The sequence below is a fragment of the Populus alba genome, chromosome 19 (genome assembly GCF_005239225.2).
Source record: "Populus alba chromosome 19, ASM523922v2, whole genome shotgun sequence".
Classification (NCBI taxonomy): Eukaryota; Viridiplantae; Streptophyta; class Magnoliopsida; order Malpighiales; family Salicaceae; genus Populus; species Populus alba.
Genome location: NC_133302.1, coordinates 9,445,570 through 9,472,917, shown reverse-complemented (window position 1 = coordinate 9,472,917; position 27,348 = coordinate 9,445,570). Strand labels below are relative to the sequence as shown.

At 33.0% G+C, this 27,348-nt stretch overlaps 5 protein-coding genes across 10 annotated transcripts; 3 read left to right on the top strand and 2 right to left on the bottom strand.

Annotated features, from left to right (window-relative positions):
- Positions 1–3,787: 3,787 nt before the first annotated feature.
- LOC118056734 (T-complex protein 1 subunit theta) lies at positions 3,788–8,375 on the top strand. Its single transcript, XM_035069055.2, has 13 exons — positions 3,788–4,107; positions 4,472–4,734; positions 4,854–5,000; positions 5,100–5,261; positions 5,424–5,501; positions 5,665–5,798; positions 5,979–6,051; positions 6,163–6,240; positions 6,367–6,489; positions 6,565–6,659; positions 6,819–7,028; positions 7,695–7,752; positions 8,034–8,375. The coding sequence occupies exons 1-13, from the start codon at positions 3,960–3,962 to the stop codon at positions 8,100–8,102; spliced, it is 1,638 nt and encodes a 545-aa protein (XP_034924946.1). The 5' UTR covers positions 3,788–3,959; the 3' UTR covers positions 8,103–8,375.
- Positions 8,376–8,958: 583 nt separating this feature from the next.
- On the top strand, positions 8,959–11,205 carry LOC118056736 (photosynthetic NDH subunit of subcomplex B 2, chloroplastic). The gene is made up of 3 exons (XM_035069058.2): positions 8,959–9,515; positions 10,055–10,495; positions 10,862–11,205. Exons 1-3 carry the CDS (start codon positions 9,087–9,089, stop codon positions 11,054–11,056), a joined length of 1,065 nt encoding a protein of 354 aa, XP_034924949.1. The 5' UTR covers positions 8,959–9,086; the 3' UTR covers positions 11,057–11,205.
- A 477-nt stretch (positions 11,206–11,682) lies between these two features.
- On the top strand, positions 11,683–13,600 carry LOC118056735 (protein NDH-DEPENDENT CYCLIC ELECTRON FLOW 5). Its single transcript, XM_035069057.2, has 3 exons — positions 11,683–12,255; positions 12,597–13,073; positions 13,256–13,600. Exons 1-3 carry the CDS (start codon positions 11,749–11,751, stop codon positions 13,448–13,450), a joined length of 1,179 nt encoding a protein of 392 aa, XP_034924948.1. The 5' UTR covers positions 11,683–11,748; the 3' UTR covers positions 13,451–13,600.
- A 311-nt stretch (positions 13,601–13,911) lies between these two features.
- On the bottom strand, positions 13,912–17,172 carry LOC118056732 (protein SINE1). 3 transcript variants are annotated; one of them, XM_035069051.2, is made up of 4 exons: positions 16,942–17,172; positions 16,575–16,623; positions 15,138–16,482; positions 13,912–14,560 (listed from the first exon to the last, which is right to left on the bottom strand). In XM_035069051.2, exons 2-4 carry the CDS (start codon positions 16,616–16,618, stop codon positions 14,066–14,068), a joined length of 1,884 nt encoding a protein of 627 aa, XP_034924942.1. In that variant the 5' UTR covers positions 16,619–16,623; positions 16,942–17,172; the 3' UTR covers positions 13,912–14,065. The 3 variants fall into 3 exon arrangements, with proteins under 3 accessions (XP_034924942.1, XP_034924941.1, XP_034924944.1); XM_035069050.2 differs by having other exon boundaries at positions 16,575–17,172; XM_035069053.2 differs by lacking the exon at positions 16,575–16,623.
- A 5,807-nt stretch (positions 17,173–22,979) lies between these two features.
- LOC118056731 (PHD finger protein ING2) lies at positions 22,980–27,122 on the bottom strand. Of its 4 annotated transcripts, none has more exons than XM_035069049.2 (8): positions 26,940–27,122; positions 26,782–26,853; positions 25,924–26,144; positions 24,479–24,542; positions 24,105–24,364; positions 23,932–23,970; positions 23,484–23,593; positions 22,980–23,405 (listed from the first exon to the last, which is right to left on the bottom strand). In XM_035069049.2, exons 1-8 carry the CDS (start codon positions 26,983–26,985, stop codon positions 23,378–23,380), a joined length of 840 nt encoding a protein of 279 aa, XP_034924940.1. In that variant the 5' UTR covers positions 26,986–27,122; the 3' UTR covers positions 22,980–23,377. The 4 variants fall into 4 exon arrangements, with proteins under 4 accessions (XP_034924940.1, XP_034924939.1, XP_073262800.1 ...); XM_035069048.2 differs by having other exon boundaries at positions 22,980–23,317; XM_073406699.1 differs by lacking the exons at positions 26,782–26,853; positions 26,940–27,122 and adding an exon at positions 25,566–25,642 and having other exon boundaries at positions 22,980–23,317; positions 24,479–25,351; positions 25,924–26,064.
- Positions 27,123–27,348: the final 226 nt, after the last annotated feature.

The following is a 27,348-nucleotide window of genomic DNA, read 5'->3' as shown; positions in this document are numbered from 1 at the left end:
GCAGTAAGTTTTAAGAAACTACGCTTTTTACTACCAAGCCTTGAGTTCATCAAAATGAATAATCTATTCGGAAAAACAGTGATCCCAAGACATTCCAACCAGCAACTCACTTTTTTTTCTATTTAAAATCTCCTTCTCTCTACAGTAGCTGACACGACTAGAAGATTAATGTCTTCTCCCAAGTGCAGGAGTGTCAAAGTAATAAATAACCCGGCAAGACCAGGGTCGAACCACAAGGAGGTTAATTGTATAAATTATAAACAACAACAACAACAATAAAGAAGTTGATGAGAGCTTTGAGATGGAAGATTAATATAAGGATTAAACAATGATAAAAATAAATATCAAGGTTAGAGAATCCACTAATGGTATTTCAAACAAGTTTCAATATATTTGGCATTATAAATTTGTTAACATGATCATATTAATTATCTTATTTAAGTAACACCAAACTTTTAAATATTATCAGGAATTCATGATGTTAACTTATGTTAATAACAAATCAAGTTCCTTTCATAGCACAAGTGTAGGTTATACCATAGGGTTAGGCTATGAGAGTGCCAAGTATTTGCTGTACCGAGTGTTATACAATACAAATCTAGATTAACCATTTAACAAGCAAAGTATTAAGAATTAATAAGATAAAAAGATAAGACATGTTAATATTAAACATTAAGGTTCCTGTTGAGTTTACACTATGCTTATTCTTATACCATTAGTGTAATCTTTTCACCTTGACATAATAAACTTAGCTAAACATAATGAAGAAGAGAAACATAAATAAACAAAATAAGAACATAAATAAGATATAAGTTAACTAAGTAAAGGAAAGGAAATGAAAAGCATAAACAAGATATTAATGAAAGCAAACTTAAGAATTACAAAAAATATAAAGAGAGAGAGCAAGAGCAAGAGCAAGTTCTTGATCTTAACAACCAAAATCCTAAATGCATGGCAAATGCCTCCTTTTACAGGCTAAAATTTGAAACTATTATCTAAAATTTGTTAAGTGGGTGGCCATCTCTTGACTTGGTAAAAATCCTTATCTTCTTGTCTGAATAAAACGTCATTATTAACATCAGAACTGGAACCAACTATACTCATAAAAGTTATAAGAAATTGTCTTATCTTTCTAGGAAAAAAAATTGAGGTCATTTGAACTTCTAGAACTTGAGATATGGGCTGAACACTGAACAATGTTTGGGTTGCATGACAGATTCAGACTTCTCCATTATTGCTATAATTTGGACTTAAAAACGGTCTTTTTAATCTTGAACTCCATATGAGAGTTGTAGGCCTATGTCTTACCTTTCCATCTATATAAAGCAGACCTAAATCCAAGATCTACAGCTCCAGATATAACTCAATTACCAAACAGTGTTCCAGTTTGGACTGTACCAACATCTCTTTTTTAAGTTTGGCCTTCTCTTTGTCATTTCAATTTCAGTACTTAAAATCATCAATCAATCCTTTCATTTATGTAATAGGCCTGCATTTAAGATGAACATTTACTTTAAATTAAAGGTATCTTATATTAATAGATATGTTATTATAAATCATGCTTAAGTTAAGGAGTTATTGATACTTCAAGTGCAAAATGATGATGTAAGACCTTGATAAAAATACACTTTTAAGTACTAATCAGTAGCAAACATCCCTTCTCTAGTGATAATTTCTAAAATGATCATGGGTGGTTTAACCATCATGGACCAAGTCATTGACAATATGGACTTGGTCCAAACATCAATACCTATTGTAATTTTGAATCTTGACAATTTTGAAATAAGATAATGTTTGGAAATATGGTTGAAATCATATCTTTAAAAAAAAAAAAATTGCTTAAAATTATTTTTTTTCTTATATTTTCAAATTGTTTTGATATGCTGATATCAATAATAATTCTTAAAAAATAAAAAATATATATATTATTTTGATGTATTTTCAAATAAAAATATTTTAAACATAACTGTTATTAGACTTAACAAGATTATATTAGTATTAAAGTTTTAATAAATCTTTTTATCTTAAAAGTTTGTTTTTAATATATATGAGAAAAAAGGTTGGAATAAAATTTTATGCTGTTTTTTTTTTTTTTGTCTCTAATATTCCTATAATAGCTAAAGTTTGTTAAAAAATATATATAAATGATTTTATATAAAAAGTCAAAGATAGTGTAAGTCAATATCCAAGAGTTTCATATAAAAAATAACTGCGGTATTATTTAATAATTTCCTGAATGTTGATTTTATTTTATTATCTTTGAGTTTTAATTTTGTGTAGGATGAATAAAAACTAAAAATTATAGTTAAGAATAGAAATTTTATGAATTATTTTATTTAGAAAAATATTCTTTTAATATCAGTAATGAATATAAAAACAACTCAAAGATAACATGAGAAAATAATTAAAGATTTTGTTAATTAATAGCATAATACAATTAAATGTAATTTTAGTATCTTTTAACTTTTAACTATTTGTTTTTGTTGGACTCATTTTTAAGCATTTTTAGAGTTTGGATAGTTAAAAAAATAAATCCGGTGATATGTTCGGGGTGTTTTGAGAAGTTTACTTATATTATTTATAGTTTTACGTGATATATCATATATTAGAAAAACATGATGAACCTATTTTATGAGAATTATATTCATATATTATTCTCTTTCCTATAATGAAAGATATGTTTGAATTTATATATTAGTATTGGTATTATTTTCATTTTTATATATAAAAAAAAACCTTATTTTGGAGAAAGTTATTTTTAATTTTAGCATCTAGAATTTTTTAAAGTAATACAATATGTTTATTAATTACTAATAAAATACTTTAAATACATGTGATGATTAGTAAAATTTAAAGGTATTTTTATCAAATTAAATGTTTTAAGATAGAGTTCATATATATGGATGTGGATTTTTTGAAAAAATATACTAACAAATCTATTGATAATGTATTTAGAGAGTGTTTGATATTGCGATCAAAATATTATTTGTCTAAAATTTAAATTTTATTTTACTAAAAATTAATTTTTTAGTAATCTTTTTAATTATTTTAATATATTTATGTCAAAAATAAATTTTAAAAAATATTATTTTTAAATAAAAAACACTTTAAAACATAACATTCATTTCATGCTTAAACATGCACTTAGCCTATGTCTACCAAAAAATAAATATACAGTTATTTTAAACGATTCACAATAATTTTTTTTTTTTTTGAATTCTACACTTAAAATACATATAGTGTAACTTATCAGTGCGGAGGATCTTCTCATAAAAAAGATTTTTTTTAAATTATCTTATTAATTTAATAAAATATGTATTTTGATAAGATTATAAGAAGTTTTATTTTTTTTTTTGAAAATAAAAATTAACTTAATAGCATAATTGTTAAATCCTACTAAGTTGAACTAGAAAATCCTATTATCTAGAACTTGATTTATATCACTTTTTAAGTTGACAAAAAAAAACAACTGAGTTAATTTTATCGTGTTTTTAGTGATATATTTAAATCCTACTGACCTAATTAAATTAATATAAAGATTTTTTATAAAAAAAATAAAATAAATCTATTTAAAAAAAAATCTGGAGTTGATCATAATTCATTCACCAATATCTTTTCTGTGGATCTAACAATTATTTGACTATAAAAATAAATAATATTTTTCTTTTTACGCAAGAAGGACGAAGGACGTATCGCTCTCCGTTCTTCATCCGATGAACGACAAGTCGTCTATCTACAAAAACTCTAACGACGGCATAAGACCTCAAAGAATCTTTTTAAATTAAGAATTCTAGGTCATTCTTGCACTCTTCACACCCTCCATCTTCTTGCACACACAACAGAACACAGTCGGTCACACTCACACTGATCTCATCTCAGGTTTCTCTCCTTTTCTTTCTAGGGTTAGGGTTTTGAGTTATTTTCTGTTTGAAAGAAAGTAAAAGAAGAGAGAAAGAACAATGGGGTTCTCAATGCAACCATACGGAATACAATCAATGTTAAAGGAAGGACACAAGCATTTATCAGGTCTCGATGAAGCTGTTCTCAAAAACATTGATGCTTGTAAACAGCTGTCTACCATCACTCGCACTTCTCTCGGCCCTAATGGTACTTCCTTTTCTCGATCCACAAAGTAACTTCTTTTTTTTAATAAAAGAAATCCCATCTTTTTTTTCTGGGTTTCTATTGATTTAGGGTTTCTGATACTTTTTGGTGTTATTTGTTTTGAAAGAGAATGGAAAATCTGTGAGTTAGAGTAAGCAACAAATGTGCACTACTAATACATTTTGACACTTGGAATTTGAATTGAGGGCTGGATAGATTTGGGATTTAGGTCTATAGATTAGGGATTCAATGGCCAAATTGGAAACCAAATGGCTTTACTCACATCTAGGTTTTTTTCTTTTCTTTTCGATTCGTCCCTTCATGGATTAATTATTCTGAAGTTAATGTTTTTTGTTGGTGTGATTAGGTATGAATAAGATGGTTATTAACCATTTGGACAAACTCTTTGTCACCAATGATGCTGCCACTATTGTTAATGAGCTTGAGGTTCAGCATCCAGCTGCCAAAATTTTGGTCTTAGCTGGCAAGGCCCAACAAGAGGAAATTGGGGATGGAGCTAACCTGACCATCTCTTTTGCTGGAGAGATACTTCAAAACGCGGATGAGCTTATTAGGATGGGCCTTCACCCTAGTGAGATCATCAGTGGTTACAATAAATCAATTGACAAGGTATGTTTGCTCTGTGATGAATATGCTTAAATGGCTTGTTTTGTTGTGTCAAGGAGACCTTGCATGTACCTTCCTCACTTGATATGAATTTTTTTCCCTGTTTGCAAATGCACTCTTAGGCAATTGAAATCTTAGGCGAACTGGTGGAGCCAGGTTCTGAAAACATGGACGTGAGGAATAAGGAGCAAGTTATTTTTCGTATGAAGGCTGCTGTTGCTAGCAAGCAATTCGGACAAGAAGACGTTCTATGTAATCTCATTTCTGAAGTAAGTGTATTTTTTCTCTTTTAATTATTAGTCAGTTGTTCTATTAGCTGTTTTGATATGAATATTTTTTGTTTGTGCTCTTATTTTCTTGCATTGTAGGCATGCATTCAAGTGTGTCCCAAGAACCCAGCAAACTTCAATGTGGATAATGTGCGGGTTGCAAAGCTTGTGGGAGGAGGTTTGAACAATTCTTCAACAGTCCGCGGAATGGTTTTGAAAGGTGATACTGTGGGAACCCTAAAGAGAGTGGAGAAGGCAAAGGTGAGCAGACATCTGTTATTTATTTTTCTGGTTTATAGCATTTAATCTGAAGCTGCTCTGAATTCGTTAATGTTTTCTTTTATTATTATTTGTTTAAATGGGCTTCTTTATCATGTGATTTAACAATTTCAAATAAATTATTTTTTTCTTGTGCATTCATAGGTTGCTGTTTTTGTTGGTGGTGTTGATACCTCGGCAACTGAAACCAAGGGAACTGTCCTAATTCACTCTGCTGAGCAGGTATGGAAGCAATTACATTTATTGTTGTTCTCTATATGTTCTTTGCAATGTTGTGGAATATATCTGCTTAATATTCATGAAGCTTTATATTCAGCACTAAAAAAGTTAATGAAGATAGTGGTCAACTGGATATTTTAACAACTACCTACTTTTAACCCCACAGCTAGAAAATTATGCAAAAACTGAAGAAGCCAAGGTTGAGGAGCTCATTAAAGCAGTGGCAAATTCTGGTGCCAAAGTAATTGTTAGCGGAGCAGCTGTTGGAGAAATGGCATTACATTTCTGTGAACGTTACAAGTACATAAGCTTTTTTCCTTGTGGTTTTTTTTTTTACTTCCTCTGAATATATCCATTTATAGGGGTTGTGGGATAGTATTTTTGCCAAATTGAGGTCATATTATGCTGCATTTCATTTGCTTGTAACACTGTTAATGGGTTGCTTAAGTGGCTTTTTCATTACACCTATAACTTTTGTAGACTCATGGTTCTGAAGATCAGCTCAAAGTTTGAACTGAGAAGATTTTGCCGCACCACTGGTGCTGTTGCTATTGTGCGTTCTCTTCTATTAGTACTTTTTTTTTATTGTTAGAAATATTTGTCCGTGCTGTTTTTAAAAGTTCTTTTGGTTGAATTCTGATGTTCTTTTGTGTTGTTGCTACAGTTGAAGCTTAGTCCACCTAGCCTAGATGACTTGGGATATGTAGATTCGATTTCTGTTGAGGAAATTGGTGGAACTAGAGTATGTTTATAATCACCTTAATTCTATCATTTTGGCTGTAGATTTTTCTCTTTCTTTTGTCTTGCATCTTTTCCTTTTGGCTCTTGAAATGATATGATTGTGCTCTGTATGAATTATATGAAACAGGTCACTGTTGTGAGAAATGAAGAAGGTGGAAACTCTGTATGCACTGTGGTGTTACGAGGAAGTACAGATAGTATACTAGATGACCTTGAAAGAGCTGTTGATGATGGAGTCAATACTTACAAGGTTATTGTTGCTAAACATTCCAGTGGAGAGTTTGGTTGCAGGAAGTGAATTCTAAACTTGTACATTTTGTTCCAGGCAATGTGTAGGGACAGTCGAATAGTACCTGGAGGGGCAGCTACTGAAATTGAGTTAGCCAAAAGACTCAAGGAATTCTCATTTAAAGAAACAGGGTAAGTGCTTTCTTTCTATTCTTGTCCTTTCGTATTAGTTCTTTGTGTTTGTAATTCTTAATAATGTGATTGTTGTTTAACCCAACACGTTTTCAAGGTGTAAAGACAATGACATTACATGAATGATCTGTTGATATGCTTTTTTTGTTTATCTTGCAGATTGGATCAATATGCTATTGCAAAGTTTGCTGAAAGTTTTGAGATGATACCTAAAACATTGGCTGAGAATGCTGGTCTCAATGCAATGGAGATCATATCCTCCCTCTATGCTGATCATGCTTCCGGAAATATCAAAGTGGGCATTGACTTAGAGGAAGGTGTTTGTAAGGATGTATCAACCCTGAAAATCTGGGACCTCTACGTTACAAAGTATGTTTCTGTCTTTATCTAGTAGCATTCACACTTCTCTGTGAAATGTTTGCATGCCAAGCTGTTTTTTTACACTTGTTGCATTTTAGGGCTTGACAGAACTTTTTCCTTGGTTAAGTTGTCCTTTTCTTTTTCTATGACTTCTGCAGTATGTTTATTTTTGTGTATTCATGTATAAAACATTGCACTTTAGTCCACTGTGATTGTGAGTCATTATTTTCTTCCATGTCCTGTTATGCTATGTTTTGAAAGGCTTAGTTGTGTAGCTAGAAGATAACCATGGATTGTAGGATGAATTGAGAAGCCATGCATTGGATTTGGATCTTTGAAACCAAAATATTTTGCATGATTCATTCATAAGCTGAATAGCAGTCTTTTATCAGGAAAAAAAATAAGGATAGAATGTTCTTATTCTTCCACAGGATATTGGTTGCTAGTTTTTATTTGTAACCCATTGTCAATATTAGGGCTTCTTTCCTTTCAGACAATCCTATAGGTACTCAACGAAAACTTATATTTTCAGAATCAGATCAGATATCATGGATTCTAGTAATTGATTTTTAACTACTATAGATGAGGAGCAATCATTTATCAAGCTAAAACTTTTGTTTATCTATATAAAATACAAGCTCAACCTTTCTTCTTGTTTCCCCCCTTTTTGTACAGGTTTTTCGCTCTCAAATATGCAGCAGATGCTGCCTGTACTGTATTGCGAGTGGACCAGGTATTTTAATTTATGCTGATCCATCTCATTTTCTTGTGATTTGAAGTTTCCTGAGCAACCTTGCTTGCTCTCAGTTTAGGTTTTGTAATGTAATCTTTTCAGGGTAAAATTTATAAAAATAAAATATAAACATATTCTTGACTGAATAAATTTTTACTCAAGTCTATTTTCAGCTTAGAATTTTGGTCGATTATTCCTGTATGAAATAATAGTGGAATTGACATGAATTTGAATTATGACTTTAGCTTACTTTGTTTTATTTTGCCCTCTCTGCCATGCAGATTATAATGGCAAAACCAGCTGGAGGTCCAAGGAGAGATGCAGCGCCTGGAGGGATGGATGAAGATTAGTTTTGCACATGGCTATTTCCCTTTTGTCTTGATTGTATCTTTATGCAGGATCTTGAACTTGCTTTGGCATCCTTTCTTTTCTTTCGAATGCCAAAATTTTATTCTAAAAACAATTTTGTTAGAGCCAAAGAGATGTATATGCAACTTCAAATCTAGCTGATGTGATGGTTGGTTTCGATGATGATCTTGAAGTTGTTCTCTGTAGTTTTTACTGAAGAGGTGTTTGTTTTCCTCCTCATCTGCAGTGAATGAATTTGGTTTCTTTAGTGTTCCGATTCTGATTCTGAGCTGTCTACTAATAAATATAAATGATAGTATAGCACAAGGTAATGGATTGGGTATGTTCTTCGTGTTTCCATGTTAAAGGCATTTTTCTGTCTGGGGAAAACTTGAGTAAATCCTCGCGTGCTCATCTGTTGCTGACTTTGGGATGTATGGGTGCCATGTGTTTTTCTTTCATGACTTGAAGTAACCATTACTATGATCGAATTTATTTTATTTTATGTAGACATAAACGGTGAATTATGTAAATAAAAACAATTATTATTATTATAAAAAGTGTTTCACAAAAAAAAAAGAAAAAAGTGAAGTGCCCATGAGTGAAAGTTACTGTAGGGGTCAGGACTAGGTGTTTTTTGTCCCCCTTTCTGTTTGCCTAGAAGCATTGGAGCAAGAATTTGAAACTCACCAGGGTGCAGAGAGCTGCAAGAGGTGGCTATTACCTCTCTGGTTCTACGATATATCCTCCCTTGTTCAAAGGGAAAAATTTCTATGCTTGTAGTTGGTCTGCATTATCACATCTCACAGTGGCACAAAATCAAGGGTGTAGAGTCGGTACACTAGACAGACAATGTTTGGCAAAAAGTGGAAGTATAAAAGCCAAAATACAGGTCCAAACAAAAATAATTCGTGAAGGATGAGCTTAGCAAACTAGTTACTGGTGTGTGGGAGCTCTTAAAGAGTGCTTCTATCTCCTCCCTCTCCATGGCTTCTCTTCTTTCCTTCTCTCTTCCAAAACCAAGCATTATAAAAGCTACTGCATTATCTCCAACAACTACCAGCCCTTCAACTCCAGAGGTTCTTGAAGAAAAGTTTGGTAGAAAAGGCATCAAATTCTTGGAATCCAACAATGTTCCAACTGTTGAGCTAAAAGTTAGAAATGGCAGCTCTGTGAGGGTCCAGATACCTAATGCTCATGTCAGTTCTTACAAGCCAAAAGTTTATTGGAAGGATGATGGCTTTGAGGAGGTTCTTTATACCCTTCCTGGTAAGGAAAAGGACTCTGGTATAGCTAAAGGCGGAATTGGTTTGGTCATCAATGATGCCTCTGAAGGTGGTTCCAAAGGGTCACTCATTTCTTCTTCTGAATGGACTGTAAAGGATGTTGACTCTGATTCCATTGATGCTGTTCAGGTATTTGCTTGGTTCCTTAACTTTTTTCCAGCTTTTTGTCTTTGTTCTTGAAACCAGTTCATGCCTGAAGCAATCGGGTTCTTTTTTAAGGAAAAGCTAATTTTAATGTTTTTGAGGTTGAATTTTAGATTCTGTAGTAACAAGTTATGGACAGGGTGAAGAGACAATTTTATTAATTATTTTGTCTTAAATTTTTCATTTTGGAAAGGGAAAAAGGGTCAACTCCAAGGATGAAAAAGGCGTTAGTTTGGGGATAACGTAGGGGGCTGTACAATTTAAGCCTCTTGTTCCCCTCAAGTTTTGTATGATAGTAAACAAGATTTTTTATTGGACTCATGAGCCTGAATCCATTTATTTTCTCAGTAAGTAAACTTCTTTTATCAGTCAATTTCTCCTGTGTTCAGTGGCAAGAGAAAGGGAGGACAGGTGGGGTGGGGGTTGTAAAATTAAAGCAGCAGTCTGCTTTTCTTTTGGAGAACTAGGATCAATGTGTACTCGAGGAATGAAAATGTCATGCTTCTTTTTCTGGCTTGTTGCAGGTTGAATTGAGCTGCAGCAGTGGACCTCTTGAAATATCATATGTAGTCTCCCTTTATCCACTGAGCATGGCATCAGCAGTGATAGTAAAGAATAATGGTCGCAAGGACGTGACTCTAACTAGTGCTATACTTAGTCATCTCAAATTGAAAAAGCGAGCAAAGGCAGGGATCCAAGGACTGAGGAAATGTTATTACTGCACACAGCCTCCTTTATCTTCACCTTTCGAAGTTTTATCTCCATCGGAAGCATTGAAACCGGAGTCTCCGGGATTGCTTGATTTTGATTTTGAGCCCGAAGAGAAACCAGGATCATGGAAAGTGCAAGAGGAGCCCTACATAATTTTGAAGGATAGGCTTAGTAGAGTTTATGCTGCTCCACCGCAAGAGAGGTTAAAAGCATTCTATAACACCTCACCTACAAAATATGAAACGCTTGATCAGGTATGCGTTTGTCACTTCTACTTCCAGCCCAAGATACAAGCTCTTAACATATAGATGGAGCACATGAATTCAGCGTTGGGAAAGTTTTGAGCTTGACCTATGGCTCATCACTTTCAGAATCATCCATTTCCTTAAATGCTTTATAAATCAGAATACAAATAGAAATTTTATCATCTTCGCTTGCAAAATTTCACAGATACAAGTGGTATGACAGGAGATTTGTGAATGAAGTTTTTCTTGTTTAAAATACGCATTGACTCACGTAAACAGATAGTTTGGTTTTTCTTATCCAAATACTTGTGAACAGAATATTTTGATTAAACTCCGTGTGCTTAATCAATGAGTAACATCAGCGGTTCATTTCAGGGAAAAGAGCTGTTCTTTAGGGTAATACGGATTGGTTTCGAAGATATCTACATTGGCAGCCCGGGCTCGTTTGCAGAGAAGTATGGCAAGGACTATTTTATCTGCACTGGCCCTGCTGCAATGCTGGTTCCTGTCGTTGTGAAACCTGGTGAAGAATGGAAGGGGGCACAGATGATTGAGCATGATAATTTGTAATTACAAATTTTAATATCAAATTCAAAATCAATATTCCATTAGCTTGTTCAGTTTTCCCTTCGTCGCAGGTTTAGCTCTTTCCAAAATCATATTGTAATCATACAGTTATACTGTTCAATGAATTTCATTATAGCCCATCACTTCTTGAAGGATCTGTATGGTTTATGCTAACAAAAAATAACTAGAATGCTCAAGTCCGTGCTTGCAAAGATTGAATCGAAAGCTTACGGAGGCTTGAGAGAAACAAGGCCTCAAATACAGCTTAGATGTGTGTTTATAACATATGCTTGGTAAAATATGATGAGTTTGATTTTACAATTTACACAAGATAAGCATCCAGGGTGTTTCCATCATTTGGAATATATGACCAAGATAGAGAGAAGGAAATGAAAATTCAGGCAAAAGAAAAGGGAGCAATTTCCCTCCCATCATCTGAAAGGATAAGGCTGAATACTTGACCAACAATTTGGCATTTAGATAGCAGTAAAATAAGATGAACCTGTCAAAAAGTCTCAAAATATCTACGTAGTTTTCAATAGAAACAACCAAAAAACTGTAGCTAAATTATCCCAACAGGCAACAGCCAGCCATACGTTGATAAGTGGGCCTAACCCTTTTTCTCTCCATTATGTGCAATAGAATAGCAGCTTTTTTCATTTTCTGCTTGATGATGCCAGATATTTTTCACAGGTATGGCTTTGAGTTCTCTCTTTTCACTGAGCTTCACTTCTACCCCCTGCACAAGTCTCACCAACAGGCATTTATTTAATTTCCACCCTCATCTTCACTCTTGTTCTCTTCAATACTCTAGCAAGAAGAGAGAATTCCCACTTCCATCAGTGGCTTCAATTCCATACCAACCAATCAATGTAGACTACTTGGAAGAAGAATTCAGTGGCCTTGGAGTCACTTTCGAACGTCTTAGTGATAGCTGCGTTGCCAAGATGACGGTGGAAAATGGGAGCAGCGTCACATTGATGCTACCAAGCGGCTTAATCACATCATACAAGGCTCGCATGTGGCATGGAGGTACAGTTGAGCTGCTGCAAACATCAGTCTTGGAGGGGGAGGATGGAAGGGCTGCTATACGAGGAGGGGTTTCTCCAGCGTTTAACTTTGACAGTGATGGTGAAATTTCATGGTCTCCAAGTACTTGGGCTCTCAAGGATATTAGAGGAGATTCTCATGACACTATTCAGGTCTGTCTTTAATTCTGCAGTGTCGTATTATGTGATGGCAAAGAACTAACGCCTTCTTTAATGGCCTTGCAAACAATTTGCTAGACCATGATATGTTATCAAGTATGCAGTTTCTTACTTGTAACTAAGATTGGTTGTGACTTGTGAAGGATCAAATTGCAGTGACACCAAAATCTGTAAACAAGAATAGGTTGAAATGTCCCAAAAACTTACTAGGTTTCTCAATTGGTCCACAAGTTCTCTTGAACCTGTCTTGTAACTTCTGCCAGTTGGTTCTTGAAGTTTTTTTTTTTGTGTTTTTTTCTGAGGATATTCTTAAAATATGGACTTGAAGAATGCAGGTTGAAATGGTAAGCACTGATGCAAAAGATATGGTTGAAGTAAGATACATCTTGAGTCTCCGTAAAGAAACCTTAAGCTCAGAGCTAACTGTCTCAAACTTAAAATCTTCATCGATCCAAATGAGGGGTGGCATCATTAGCCATCTGACAGTAAGCACACCAGAAGCAGCCTTTGCATATGGATTAGAGGGATCGGACTTCTATAGCAGGCCTGTGTTCTTATCAAATTTCGGCATTGTTCCTCCTGACCTCAGCCAAAAACGTGGATTTGGTTCTGGCCAACTGTGGGGCAATTTGGGGCTCAATGGTTTTTTTACAGGCTGGGATGCAAGAAACCAGAAGAACGGTGATAAAGGAAACGATAGTCTAGAGAGCGAAGAAATGGAGGGTGAAGAGAATGATAATTATAAGAATTTAACTGAGGAAATGAGCAGGATTTACACCAGCGCACCGCGAGACTTCACAATCATTGACAGGGTACTCTTCTTATCGACTCTCATCTCCAATAATTCAAGCTAGTTCAAGCTCAAATTCTTGATTGCTGATACCCAAAGTTCATGTTCAGTGATTCTATTTCTGTACTTTAGTATTGGTTTCCACATTTACAGATGCTGGTCGCTCACAAATGCTTTCCTTTTCCACTTCTGTTGCAATAACAGGGCAGAAGAAACTCAGTTGTTGTAGGAAGGGAGGGGTTCGAGGAACTATACATATTTAGTCCTGGTTCAAACCATGAAAGCTATGGCATGTATTCTTTTATAAGTGTAGGCCAATCAGCCATGCTTAAACCAGTAACTTTGAATCCTGGAGACGCATGGACAGGCAGTCAGCATTTACACAATCCAAATCTCTGAGTACCATTGAAACATGTTTGCGCTTTCATCTGATTTTTATGCTCAAGATGGATCCCAGGGTTGTACAAAAGGCAACATACTTTGTTCATGAAGAGAAACCATTTCACATCTATCATAAATCCACACAAATTTCTTAATCTTTTCATGTGATCTTTTTATTTTTTAATTTTCTTGAGTTAATCTAAGTTAACTTGTGTAATTCAAGATCCAGTTTTTATATACGTCTACCAGACTAGATTTATTAACTAAGCTTTGTAACATTTTTTTTTTTAAATCAAAATATATTTTGCACATCATAACTTTCAGCTTGCATAACACATCATTTCACTGTCCATAAGACAATTTTTGTCTGCTTCTCCAGCTCTCCACTTCCTCTTGTTTTTGCAGGTGATTTTAAGGAACAATATTCGGTTAATGTAGTTAACATGTTCAACGATTAAAAAAAGAAAAGAAGAGAAAAGTTGCAAGAACACAAATTGTTTCATGATATTAAACACATAAACATCCAACTCATAGTTGGAGCAACTGACTACCTAACATTGCTACAGAGAAACCTGGGATATTCAAAATGACCTAATACAGTGTAACTGGGAGATTTTGATACAAATGAGAGAATCAAGTTGGAACCATATGATGACTATCATCCTGCAGATAAATGAACATTAATGAGGCAAGAATTGCTAGCAAAGCAATGCAGAACCCAACAACTAACAGGGAAGAAGTCTTCCTCATTTCCCTTTCAGCGCAATTTTTTTTAGGATCATCAGTTTTCTTTCCAAGAACCACCTCTGTAGACACTTGCGTATCAGTGTTGACCGGAATTTCCTCTGTTGATGCCACTGATTCAGAGGGACCTTGTAACTGCTCACCACCAGCATATGAGTTTCCATTCTCATTGACCTCCGAACCCATATCCTGCTGAAAGCCATTTTGTTTTAACCTCAGAGTGGGCCTATAATCAAATTTGCACGAGCATGGACTTCCGAACCTTCCATTCTGTTCCTCAGAGAAATCTGAATCCAAATCATTAGGATCCTGGAGAGCGTGTACGAGCTTCCTGGGAGTTGTGAAGATGCTAACGCTGTCGACATTTATATGAGAGCGTGACCGCTGAAACACACAAAAAGGTGTGAAATGCAATCTATATTAGCAATCAAAAACCAATATCTCAAGCATCAAGTAAACTTGTTTTGATTGGCAAATGTTGATATATCTCATGCTTCAACTGGTATAAAAAAATGAGCGCAGGCCTACAAAAAAAAGTAAATAAGAAATTTGTTCAGCTGGAGTACAAGAATCTCAGCAATAATTCTAGTCTCCTTTAGAAGGTATGATCACTGTATTAACATAGGCAACCTTTATAAGCTATGACTTAATGTATACTTGACAGCAAAAGAGGAAGTATATCCATTTCACGACAATGAAACAAGAAACTATAGCCAATTCCAAATGAGAAAAGGTGGGAAAATCCTCCATACTGATTCTCCAGCTGTTTGATATGTATTTAGAAAATGTTGTTGGCAGTTTAAAACCCTCCTCAAATATGATTTAAATGGAAAATAAACACTGTAGCCAGCCTATTTTCTGCACCATGAGGTTAAAAATCCATTATCACTATTCAATCCTTGCCTAAATCCGTGGTTAAAAAAAAAACAAGTGACTTATGAAACATGTGTCAGGAAAATACCTGAGGACTGGGAGTGGTGCACCTCGATAGTCCATTTCTAGGACTTCTTGGCAAGAAACCTGCAAATTCACCGGTGCAACGTCCTCTGTTTTCAGTAAGTTCATGTAGCCCAGACTGATCAGAGAATGCATCATGGATGGGACTTCCTTGAGACAACTCTGAAAATAAACCATCTTTTAGAGATACGTCCACCCCTCCATTCTCAAAACTCCATAGTTTCCGATTCACACTCCCACGGTCATACTCACTGGAAGAAGTATTAGTTGTTGAAATAGGTGACTCAATGAAAGATTCATATTCCATAAAGGAATCGAGAGTTTGTGATTCAGGTGATATAGATGCTGGAGATTGATCACCATAGGCACTGGACAAATTTCTCCTTCCTCTGTGGTCTCTCCTGCCAAAGTTTGATCCAGTAATTGAACCAGAACTCTTCTCGAATGTTGACCCTTTCTCTGCAGCAATTTTCTTTGCAGTTTGCAAGGCTTCAAATGCAGCTCCACTCACATATGCCATTGGATCGGACTGGCACTCATTCATCTCCTCAATTATCAAGTCAATTTCTGAGAATATGCTCCTAGAATCCAGACATTTCATCAAGAAATTGACCATTTGGATAGCCGATAATCGTTTCTGAGAATTACCCTCTAAGACCCCAGCTTTCAAGATGCGCAATCCAGATTGTACCAAGAGTCTTGCATATGCTTCAACTATCAAAGCATTATGCTTAGCCAAAGCCATTACCAGGGCCATGTGTGAATTAGTTTGCGTGGGCTTCTCCTCCAAAGAAACAGCCACATTCTGACAAACCCTATTCACCATCTCATCTGAAGCAAACCGCCAATTATCTGAGTCCACTAGAGCCTTCAGGCAAAGGGCAGCCCCTGAAGTCAGGCATTCTTGAGAACCTAAGAGAGCTTCTGAAAGAGGCTTACAAAGCGAGTGAATTATATGCCTTTTCTTATGCTCTGGGGTCGTTGGTTCAATCCCATATCTTGCAATTGCTGGTACCACCTTGGAGCACGCTTGTTGAAGAGGAAAAGATCCTGCACTTGATGCTAAAGTTTTGATTATGGTAGCCATGATACTATCAACCTGAGTTACAATATTAACTCCATGGACACGAGCAAGAACTTCATACAGTGAAATTGTGTATTCACCGGACAAAGACCCAGTTTCTTTCGTTTCGGAAACTTGAGCTAGAAATTGTGGGATTGCCTTAGAATCCAAGCCTTTCACATATAATTTCAGTGCTTTCATTGCTGATTTACGACTATCAGCATCTTTGTCAAGATTCGCCAATTCTTGCCGCAGTATTGGACTCAGATTTCTTCCCATTGTTGACCTGAAACCAAACAATCAAATGGGATCGAAATTATCAAAATATATCATCTCCACAACTGAGTTGCTACTCTGTCATTTGCAATGATTTAGTACCTAACAAAGGCTCTTCGTTGTTGCCAATTCGAAGGGCTCTCCATGAGAACTGTTAACTTCAACTATCAGATTCGTGATAGACTCATTAACATCCAAACCAGAAATATAATTCCACGCTCAACGGAATCAGAGGAAAAAAAGACTTTGATAGAAATGACAAACAACTTAAACAAACATATGAATCTAAAATACAAAAAAAATTCTCCTCCAAGATCAAATCTTTAAGCCTGAAGTAAGATTTCCAAAGGCCAAACTTTGCTTTGGGAGTGAAATTACAACAAAAGAACTCAAACTAGAAAATGGGCCATTCAAATTTTGCCTCAAAACAGCATAAACAAAACATAAAAGTAAAAAAGCAAAAAGTTACCTCCTCTTCTTCTTTTAGATACTGCTCTCTCCACTTCCTTGTTTACACAAATCAAGAAACAGAAGGTTCTAAATCTCAAGAATTTGAAAAACAGTCAGATTTTTGGAAACAAAATTAAAGATTGGTTCTTTGTGAGTTTTAGTTGGTGGGTTCAGTATTTTACAGTCTAATATTATTTTTATTAGTTTTAGTTGGTGGATTTTCATGGGCTGTCTTCTGAGGTTTCCTTTTGTGGCTTCTTTTGTTTTTGTCGAGGGGACGTTAAAATTCAAATCTTTCTCTGAAATTCCGCCGCTATCCCTCTTTCAGCGGGCTCCAGTTTCGCTTTTCCGTCTTGGACCATCCTGCTCTTTATGATTATGGGATTAGACCGTGAAAACGTTGAAAAGCAGTTAACGTTAGGGGTATGTTTATGATTGTTTTTTAGAGTATTTTTTATTAGAAAAAATATTAAAAAAATAGTTTTTATTTTAAAAAAATTATTTTTGACATTAACGTATTAAAAATAATCTGAAAATATAAAAAAAAAATATTTGATGCAAAGAAAAAATAAATAAATAATTCAATTTTGTCAAATACATTTTTAAAACACAAAAACAAATAGATTTATAGTTAACGAATCCAACCTCAATTAACTTTTACTAGTATATTGGTTTGTGCTCCACAATAGGTTAATATTAATTTTTTAAAAATATCAAAAAAATATTAAAATTATAGAAAATGTTTTAAGCCTCTTAGTTTGGTGGTCATGCCAAGCTCAAGAGCCTACGGTCTAACAGCCAAGCAAACCCAAAAACATTGGATTTGACGGTCATGTCTAATTAAATTTTTTTATTTGTTATTAAAAAAAATTAAATTACCTTTAAAGTACCATAAATTGAAATGCTAATTAATTTTTTTATAATTTGTTATTCTTTTTATATAAAAAAACATTTAAATTATCTTTAAATTAACCTAAATATAAATCCTAATTAATTTTTTAAAATTTTATTTATTTATTTTTTATAGGTTCTTTGGTCTAACAGCCAAGTCAGACCCAAGAGCATTGAGTCTCGTGGTTATGTGAGACCCAACAACTTTTCAAAAATAAAAAATAAAAAAAACAAAGTCTCTATAATCCTCTAAATAATTATAATGTGGTCTATAGTACAAATAATTTATGTACATAATATCAATATAGTGATTTTTTAAAGTGTTTTAAAAGTATAGTATAATTAGGTTTTTAGTTTAGTTAAATAAGATTAATTAATAAAAAATCAAGAAAAAAATAAAAAAAATTATTATTTTAATAAAAACAATTGATTCAATAATATGTGAATCGACTCAAATTTTTTTTTCCATAACTATAGTTGACACAAATAAATTTTATTACAGAAAACTTAGTTATTTAATTAATATTTGTGCTTCAAATTAGGGATAAAAAAAGTCATGAATTCTTCCGGGATAGTAATAGTGGCTTTGAAAGAATTTTTTGTTGATTTTCTGGTTATTTATTTCATGAATCTATTAATTCCTTTTTTGTTAAAAGCAATTCCTATGATGGAGATTTATCCTTTAATTAATGGGTGTATATGGGAATGTTATGGAACGTACAAAATAGAGTATATGAAAAAACAAAGTGTTAGATGGTAGGTATGAGGTCTCAACGTAAATTGAGTAAAATTATAAATGAAAATTTTTTTTAAACAATTTAAAAATAATAATAATTTTTTTATTTATGTCAAATAAGTAAATATTTATTTTTATAATTTTTTTGTTAAATACGGGTCTTTAATTATTGTTCAAGTGATTCTTAACTTAAATCGATATTGTTAATATAATAATAGTGATTTTTAAAATGATTTATTTTAAGATTAATGTGTAATTAAAATTGAATCTCATTCTCAAGCTAGTTGGCCTATTCAAAGCTTTATTATGGTTTTAAAACTTAGCTAGTCTAGCAAATCAATATGGGACTCGATTAACTCAGGGTTAGAACTAAGTCGGGTTGAAGAAAAAACCCGATTTTACCCGGCAACATAGTCAAAAATCAAGTTTAATCCGTTGACTTTTATTATTATTATTATTATTATTTTACTAAAATAACACCATTTTGATTTATTAAAAAAACAAATTAACCTGGGTGACCTGGGACTTGGACCGGGTCGGGTCTAAAAGCTATGGTTTGCTAGTTGAGACCTCTAGCATAAATGATTGGATTTTATATTTTTCTTCCATATTTCAGTGTAACTTATAAATTCTGATGTTCAACTTGATTGATATGTGAACAATTATCAGATTTATGTAATATCAAGAACTAGCTTGCTGAGCAAATTATCAAGAGAATGAAAAAACAACTATAAACCCCCTGTTTTTATTCTTGAGAATGTAAACTGAATTACTATTAATTAAAAAAAAAACTATAAAACGCGGAAAAAATAGGATGCCTTGGTAAAAAAAAAAAATATCATTGCTATAGTGAAATTTTGTTTTTTCCCTTTGAAGGAAAAATAGAATGCCTTGGTATTGAGGATAATTTGATATTTTTCAGGGGTTTATTGGCCATCAAAAGGTTACCAAGAAATATATGCGTCTTTTTCACTTTTAAAAACATAAAATGATTAATTTACCCTTTAAATAAAGAAAATTATAATTATTGACCAACAATATTTATGTCTTTTTATTTTTTGTATTACAATAAAAAAAAACATTTTTACCATTGGAATAAGAAAATAAAACATACATTCAAGGGCGTTTTTATCATTTCATAGAGAATAATTTGTTTATTCTATATTCATAAAGGGCATTTTAATCTTTTTATGTTGAATAATTAATCTTTATATTAAAAAAGATGTTGGTGTGTGCTCTCCATGCACTTGAGCCCTTTGGACAACACGTTCAACACGTCTCATTAGCCTCAAACTTACCTTTCTGTCTTATAGTTGGAAGCATCGATGCATTCTCATTTTCTTGGTGCAACTCGTGATGGCAGAAGGTAGATGGTTTGTCGTCGGTGGTTATTTTTTTCTTCTTTTATCTTTACCTTTTTTGTCATGTTTTTATTTTTTTATATTTTTTTGTATTTCAATTTCAATCATTGTTTTTTTTTTTTTGTTCTTGGTCCTTCTATTTTTTTTCTTCAATTCGGTCATTATTCTTATTACTCAAACCTACCCTTTTGTCATATAGTTGGAAGCATCGCCACATTCTCTTTCTCCCTGTACAACTCGTGATGACAGAAGATGGATGGTTTGTTATCGATGGTTATTTTCTTTTCTTTTATCTCTACCTTTTCTATAATGTTTTTTTTTTCTTCTTTGTTTTTTTTTTTTTTTGTATTTCAATTTCAATCCTTGTTCTTTTTATTTTTAATTTTTGTTCTTGGTCCTTTTATTTTTTCAATTTGATCCTTATTTTTTTATTTTAAATTTTTTTCCTTGATATTTTTATTAAAGTTTCATTGGTTTTAGATTTCATTCTTTTATTAAAGTTTATGGTGTTTTTAGATGTCATTGGATTCATATATAATAATTGATAAAATGTTTGCTAATATTACAAAAAAGAATTTTATAGTCTTATTTAAAAACGAAAGTAAAATTGAATGGTGTTTAATGAGATAATATTTTTAATATAATATCATTTATTTTATTTATAATGAGTTTAAATTAGGATTTAAGATTTTTTAAAAAATAAATAAATGGTTATCTAAAAAGAAACTAGGTGCATGCCTACGTGGGCCAATACACTTACTCCAATACAAAAAAGCCTAGGCACGAGTGGGCATGCAAGGCCATGACCACCTGCCTAGCCTTCTTTCCTTCTTTTGTTTTTATTTAATAGGGAGAATGGTATTCTTTTTTTAAAAAAACAAAGTATATGACTCTTTATCGGCTAGTAAAGATTCCAACCACTTTTTAGTTTTTATAGCCTAAAAATCATTAAAGATGTTGAACTCCCATAACTTATTTTTAATTATTTTTTATTTGAAAATACCTAAAAAATACTTTAAATATCTTAATAAATTCATTCCAGATTTTAAACACCCTAAAATCCATCGAGAATTCCAAAACTAAACCAAATAAAAAAAATATTTACCAAGCCCTAATCTAATATTTTTTTTACTAGATAATAGTTCAAAAACACCTAAGTAATACTTATCTCATTTAATGAAATTCAGTAATATCAAAATTAATATTTTTATTGCAGGAATGCAGCCATATATATATATATATATATATATATATATAGTGAACAATTTTATTTATTTATTTATGTGGATACTTTATAGCAACTACTTTTCCTTTATACCTATAAATACACTCGACGGCCAATCCTTTGATGGTGAGGATAAAAAGTGTGGAGAATACGAGATATAAAGAAATAAAGGAAAACAAAATCGAAGTATCTTGCATTTATTCATGAAGATGTCATAAGCTAAACTTGCAAATATTACTTTTATTTATTTCTGTTTTTGAAAAAAATTATTTAATAATATGGTTCCATTGTAAAAGATACAAAAATAAATAAATAAATTGAGATACACCTTCATTAAAAATGAGTTTAACATGTAATAAAGCATTCAGAATGGAAAAAAAAAAATAATAGAAAAACACATAAATCTTTTCAAATTTAGTTGGGTTTATATTAAAAAAATTAAAAAAACAATATCATTTTAATAAAACTAATTAATATGATAATCCAATAATTCTCGGATATATCTAACAACTATAATTAATATTAACACTTCCCTTAGCATTTGTTATTGCAAATCATCAATTAATATTTAGAGCATATTTGGTATCATGCTAGCTATTGCTTTTGAAACTGTTTTTTGTTGAAATAAAAATAATTAAAAAGATATAAAAACACTAAAATAAAAATAATTAATTTAAAATAAAAATTTAAATTATTTCAAAAACATTTTTAAAATACAAAAATAAATAATTTTTTAGTGAATAAAGAGAAATGACTTCTAATGTAGCATGATCATAATCCCTACGAGAGATGTTAGGACCATAGTTTTGAAACCTGGTCTGACGGGTCGACCCGGGGCTTAGCCGATCCAGGGTTAAAACCATCGGGTTAAGAAAAATAGAAAAAAAAAATCCAGGATGACTCGACGACCAAGTTAACCCGGTAAGACCATGTCAAAAACCTGGTTGCAACTTATTAATTTTTTTTTTTTACCAAAATAATATCATTTTAATTTTAAAAAAATAAACTGAATGATTCAGTAATTCGATCAAAACTTAAAATCCAAGCTTTGAACCGGCCGAGTTTAAACTATTGTTGGAACTTCATTCATTAAAAGCTACTTAGTGCTACAAGCATATGCATTGGTGTCCGTGCAAAAACATAAACATTGTAACGTTTTTTTTTTTTTTTTTTATCTAATGTTTTGTAAATTGTTTTGTATATTAATGTTTAAAATAAATATAAAATTTTTTTAAAATATTTTAATGGGAGTTTGAATTGTCTGTATGAGGCTAGTTTCGACCATCAACTCAGATTTCCAATTTTCAGCTCTTACTTTTGGGCATCAAAAGTTTTATACGATTTCCCCCAATTTCATCCGTGGCCAAGAGCCCATTTGGAAACTATTCAAACCATGTCTTTTTTTAAAAAAAAAAATTTATATTATATATATATATATATATTTTAAATATATTTTTTAATATTTTCAAATTATTTTAATATACTAATATTAAAAATAAAATAAAATTAATTTTTATATAAAAAAATATTTGTTCTTACAACGCCACCATTCCGAGTCAATCATCTTATTCAAAATAGCATCTAAAGGAATCCAGCCTAGTGATCACAATACCATTTTAAATTGGGCCTTTAGCATGAGAAACCAGGCATGAGTCAAGGTTCGGCCTGCGTGTCAAAGTCCAAAGAGCCCAAGATTAAGTTCTTTAAATTGTTGGATGTCCAAGAAGGTAGCATTTGCTGCTTTTATTCTGCATTATGTTGAAGATTCACCAAGGTAAAGAATTGGATTTCCACCACATGTAACACACTTTTGATGAACAAATACCTTGATGAACACATTTGAATACCATGGGATTTAGGGCATTTATTTATATATTTTGGTTTTACCAGTTGAGCTATTTTCAGGTTAGCTTTTGTGTATCAAGGCTAATTCTCTCAACAGCCAAAGGATTTAGGCGTTGAAAATTTAGAATTGGAGACTAACCTCGCCATTAAGGAAGAAAGAGCAACAAGAATGGGAGGCAGGCTTTGAACTTAAGAAGAGACTCCCCCACTCTTGGATAGAACTTACTTTGTCAGCTCAGCCAGAGGACTTCTCACTTGCTGAGATGGCAATATATGCATAATGGATTCTCATGTGGCCTGGTTGTGGATATGTACACATCTGTTTCCTTTTCTGGTCCTGCAAAGAAAAGAGGAAACGGTGGAAGGATTGGTGTTGGGGCTGGGGGGAAAGAGGAACTCATGAGAATCCTCCTTTGTTACAAGACCTGCGCAGTTGCGATGCTTTGTTGCTAATGAAAATTGATGATACAAATAAGGAAACTATAATTTTGAATACAATCTACCATTGAAATTGGGGTAGATTCCTGCAGGTTGGACAGTACCACTTCCCCTTGAATCTTGTCTCTGGTGTCAGCCCAACACATGAATAATGGAACCATTCACCTCCTTGGCACTGTAAGCAGAAAAACAAGTGAGCGAGTACTTGCACAGGAGTTCTCCAAAAAGGTGACACGTTCGGAATAGAAACAACTAGCTATTAATATTATTCTGCTGAAATCAAATTGATGAAAGACTAGAGATGGTATGATACTTCAGGATTCTAAATTCTTATTATTTTTTCCATATAAATTTACCATGTTAACTTCACAAATCTTGTCTTGGAATTTTATCAAAATATTCACAAAAATTTAACTTGTTATGACAAGGAACTATAGACAAGGAACCAAAGTAATGAACTTTGATCAAGAAGACCAGCACCAACATGCAGAGAGCAAAGGAGGAAGTACTTACATTCTCGTTATCACAAGCAATCATATCTCCAAAGGACACCTAAATGACCACAACCATCACAGAAGTTTAGTGATGTAGAAGAGTTTTTGTCGTACTTCAAGCAAACGTAAAGCAACTCTGCAGAAGAAAGAGTTGAATTTGAAACTGATATAGCATTAAACAAAAAGTTAAACCTGATGGCAGACACAGTAGGTAGGTTCATTCGGATCAATGGGTTGCTCAGCTTCAACAGGAACAGTGAAATCCTTTTTATGGCTTCCTGGAGGAGGCATGAGCTCAAAATCCCTATCACGTTCTCTGTCCCAATCCCGATCCCTGAAATCAATCCTTTTTGATTGAGGTGTTCCATAAAGGTTCCTGCGTTTCTCAATTTTAGGGACTATTAAAGGCAGTGGAGGAAGAATTACTGGCTCATCTGGTGATAGTTTTCCCTCTGAATACAAGACAAAAAGGAAAAATAATTAAGCCACTAAATAGAGTGCTGTGCTAGGATTAGAGTTGCAAGAGATAAAATAAAGTATAATGATTTGCGATCCATTTGTTGTACCATGCTTCAAATCTTCTGCAAAGTTGTTCAGATCCTCATCAAGTCGTTTTATATGGCTGTCTATCTGTATGCAGATCATAGTACAGGGAATTGAGTAAATTAGAAAGAGTCTGCCATACCCTCTCTTTGCAGAGGAAAAAAATAGGGGCTTATCTGTATTCAACAACAAACATAATGACAGGGGGGTGAGAGAGAACCTATCATATGCCATGCTTAGAATGAAAAGACCCATATGTTATTATCCTCAACTCAGACCAGAATTAAAGTTAGATTATTTGGGACTCATAGGCTAACTAAAGTGAGTGGCTAGAAGAAACCACAGTGAGTTCAGCAGGGATATTCCATTCTGTGAAGGTGCAACCTCTAGGTGGCTTTGCTTTTATTAAAATGAAATCCTAATAACTGTGGAATCGCTATGTGCTTGTAAATGTCCTCAGCAAAAGAGAAACCTCCAATGGTGCATATGAGCAGTCAAGATAGAAGAATAGTAAATATGTAGAAGCAATTCTGGTTCTAAAGTTGGGTTATGATGACTTTTTGCCATAAAATTATGGACAACTGATTATAGGAAATTTCAATACAAGATAGTCTCATCAAACAATCTAGGAAGATAAACTATATTAGTTACATGCCAATTGCATTCAGTCAACCGACACTCAATGCTCTTCCTTTTCAGTTTCAGTTAAGCTAGAGTTAAGAAGCTATCTGTGAACACATGACAAATGCAACATGATTTATTGGCCAACACATAGCAATCACATAGAATTTGATTAAACAACACCAAGGAAACAGAAGAGTCAGTTAACTTCAGCACAGACTTTATTTTAAGCATTGTAGATCCTGGTTGTCCCTGTTGGCAAAAACAATCTCATCCTGAATACACAGATTACACAACCCAGTCAAGCATTTGAATCATGGAAAATAAGATACAAATGATGCTTTTTCACAGTAACTTAAACACTAAAGCTTTCCATTATATTAAAATGAGAAGTGGATAAGACTCTGTGCTCAGCTAGGGAATTTACCAAATACCAAGGACTTGACATATTTCAAAGCGGAAAGCACTTTTCACATGGTAGATATTTACCTATAATGCCCAAAAGAAGATGTTCACTGGAGTGGGAGATATTACATGCTATTCTCCAAAACCATAATCAGAGAAAGCTACATAAGAATATATCATCCAGTCAGAGAACTACTTTATAGGCATGAAAAGATCCTTCTCCGTGTCTTCAAACACCAAGCAATTAAAAAAAGATCACTAAGAGCTACAACACATCCTTGAACATGATAATGCCCCCTATATTTTACTATTTAAGAAACATGTTCCCTACTACATCAGACCCCAATAAACTCTTAATAAACCAGCGTGCTCCATATAATACAAATTTAACATGCTGCAAGTAACAATTTATTAAAAAGGCCTTGGAATAAGAGAAACTCACAAGCTCATACGCTTGCCGTGCCAACAAAACCTTCTCCGTACACAAAATCAACGCATTATCCTGATTTGCCTCAATATCCTTCCTCATTTTCTCGACTGTGTCATCCTCTTCCCTATTATTAGTGTTGTAGCAATTATAAATACTACCAATCCCTTTTTTCGAGCTTTGAGATGCCAATCCTAGACAGTAGTTTGTCTGTTGCCTTGTTTGATTTATCATTGCTTTCACCCATAAAACACCAACAGATCAAAAAATGAAAAAAAATAACCATGCACATTCACACACACACACGCTGTCTATATGCAGGCTTAAAGACAGAAGAATACCAAAGTTTTCCGCAATACAAGAACATGTAACATAAATACACACGCATGCAAAGTATGCAAATGTTTATATCCGACATGACAACTCAAATTCTATTTTTTCCAACTACTGAAACCGTTAAAAAAAATAAAGTCTACAGCTTATTTATATAAATACATCATACATGCATGAAAATGTGCAATAATTAAGCATTTAAAACTACAAAAAAAAAAAAAAAAAAAAAATTCACAACCATACCAGTACTAGTCCATGAGTATATTGGCCATGGCACAATGCACAATCTTAAAACAGAATTTTATTTCCAACTAATGCAACCCTAAAAGTAAGAAAATTTACAGTTTATATGCATAAATGCATGCAATGTAAAACAGTGAAAACTTATACACATGCATAGAATTTCATAAACTGTATAGATACTCACATTTATATACATGCATAAAATTCTCGTAAATTGTATGTATACACACAAGTGAAATGCACGTAAACAAAAAATACGTATATGTACACGTATATGTGGAAGTGGGATTTTCTTACATTGGGATCGTTCATCAAGTTCCCTAATAGTATTAAGAAGCCGTTGAAGCTCAGCTGGTAATGTATTTGCATCTGTTGAAATTCAAAATAAAAATAAAACTCGCAATTTATCGAAAATTGAAAATTGATGCAAAAATTAAGGGACTAGAGGAGCTTACACTCAAGGTAATCATCAACGTATACTCCAGTTCGAGCAATTGCCATTTATAGAGATCAGGGATTAGGTTTTCGTAAATTCTAGGGTTTTGCAGATTCCTGATTTGTGTTCTGTTTTGACGAGGGAGGAAGGAAGTGGAAACGGTGTCGTGTTTGGAATTGTTTAATAGCGGGTGGAATTTTGTTTTTTAGTTGGTAAGAAACGGGTTTTGACTTTTGACCGTATGGACGCGGGGAGTTCAAGCAACAATGATGTCGTCTATATTTATAATTAAATAAATAAAAAGATCCTAATTTAAATATACAATTTAGTGAATTTACTAGGAAAAAAAAAGTTTTTAACTACATAATTATTTATCTTAAATCTAAGAATTACTTATATAATTATTATATAAATTTTTTTTATAAATA

Excerpts from the sequence above, each read along its gene's own strand:
- LOC118056735 (XM_035069057.2), top strand. The coding sequence starts at position 11,749 with ATGGCTTTGAGTTCTCTCTTTTCACTGAGCTTCACTTCTACCCCCTGC. Across the intron at positions 12,256-12,596 it reads ATTCTCATGACACTATTCAG|GTTGAAATGGTAAGCACTGA; the intron begins GTCTGTCTTTAA and ends TGAAGAATGCAG. Across the intron at positions 13,074-13,255 it reads ACTTCACAATCATTGACAGG|GGCAGAAGAAACTCAGTTGT; the intron begins GTACTCTTCTTA and ends TTGCAATAACAG.
- LOC118056736 (XM_035069058.2), top strand. The coding sequence starts at position 9,087 with ATGGCTTCTCTTCTTTCCTTCTCTCTTCCAAAACCAAGCATTATAAAA. Across the intron at positions 9,516-10,054 it reads ATTCCATTGATGCTGTTCAG|GTTGAATTGAGCTGCAGCAG; the intron begins GTATTTGCTTGG and ends GGCTTGTTGCAG. Across the intron at positions 10,496-10,861 it reads AATATGAAACGCTTGATCAG|GGAAAAGAGCTGTTCTTTAG; the intron begins GTATGCGTTTGT and ends GGTTCATTTCAG.
- LOC118056731 (XM_035069048.2), bottom strand. The coding sequence starts at position 26,985 with ATGGCAATTGCTCGAACTGGAGTATACGTTGATGATTACCTTGAGT. Across the intron at positions 23,594-23,931 it reads TTGCTTGTGATAACGAGAAT|TGCCAAGGAGGTGAATGGTT; the intron begins GTAAGTACTTCC and ends TTCTGCTTACAG. Across the intron at positions 23,318-23,483 it reads AATCTACCCCAATTTCAATG|GACCAGAAAAGGAAACAGAT; the intron begins GTAGATTGTATT and ends TTTTCTTTGCAG.
- LOC118056734 (XM_035069055.2), top strand. The coding sequence starts at position 3,960 with ATGGGGTTCTCAATGCAACCATACGGAATACAATCAATGTTAAAGGAA. Across the intron at positions 5,262-5,423 it reads AGAGAGTGGAGAAGGCAAAG|GTTGCTGTTTTTGTTGGTGG; the intron begins GTGAGCAGACAT and ends GTGCATTCATAG. Across the intron at positions 7,753-8,033 it reads CTGTATTGCGAGTGGACCAG|ATTATAATGGCAAAACCAGC; the intron begins GTATTTTAATTT and ends TCTGCCATGCAG.
- LOC118056732 (XM_035069050.2), bottom strand. The coding sequence starts at position 16,618 with ATGGAGAGCCCTTCGAATTGGCAACAACGAAGAGCCTTTGTTAG. Across the intron at positions 16,483-16,574 it reads CAACGAAGAGCCTTTGTTAG|GTCAACAATGGGAAGAAATC; the intron begins GTACTAAATCAT and ends GTTTGGTTTCAG. Across the intron at positions 14,561-15,137 it reads GCACCACTCCCAGTCCTCAG|CGGTCACGCTCTCATATAAA; the intron begins GTATTTTCCTGA and ends TGTGTGTTTCAG.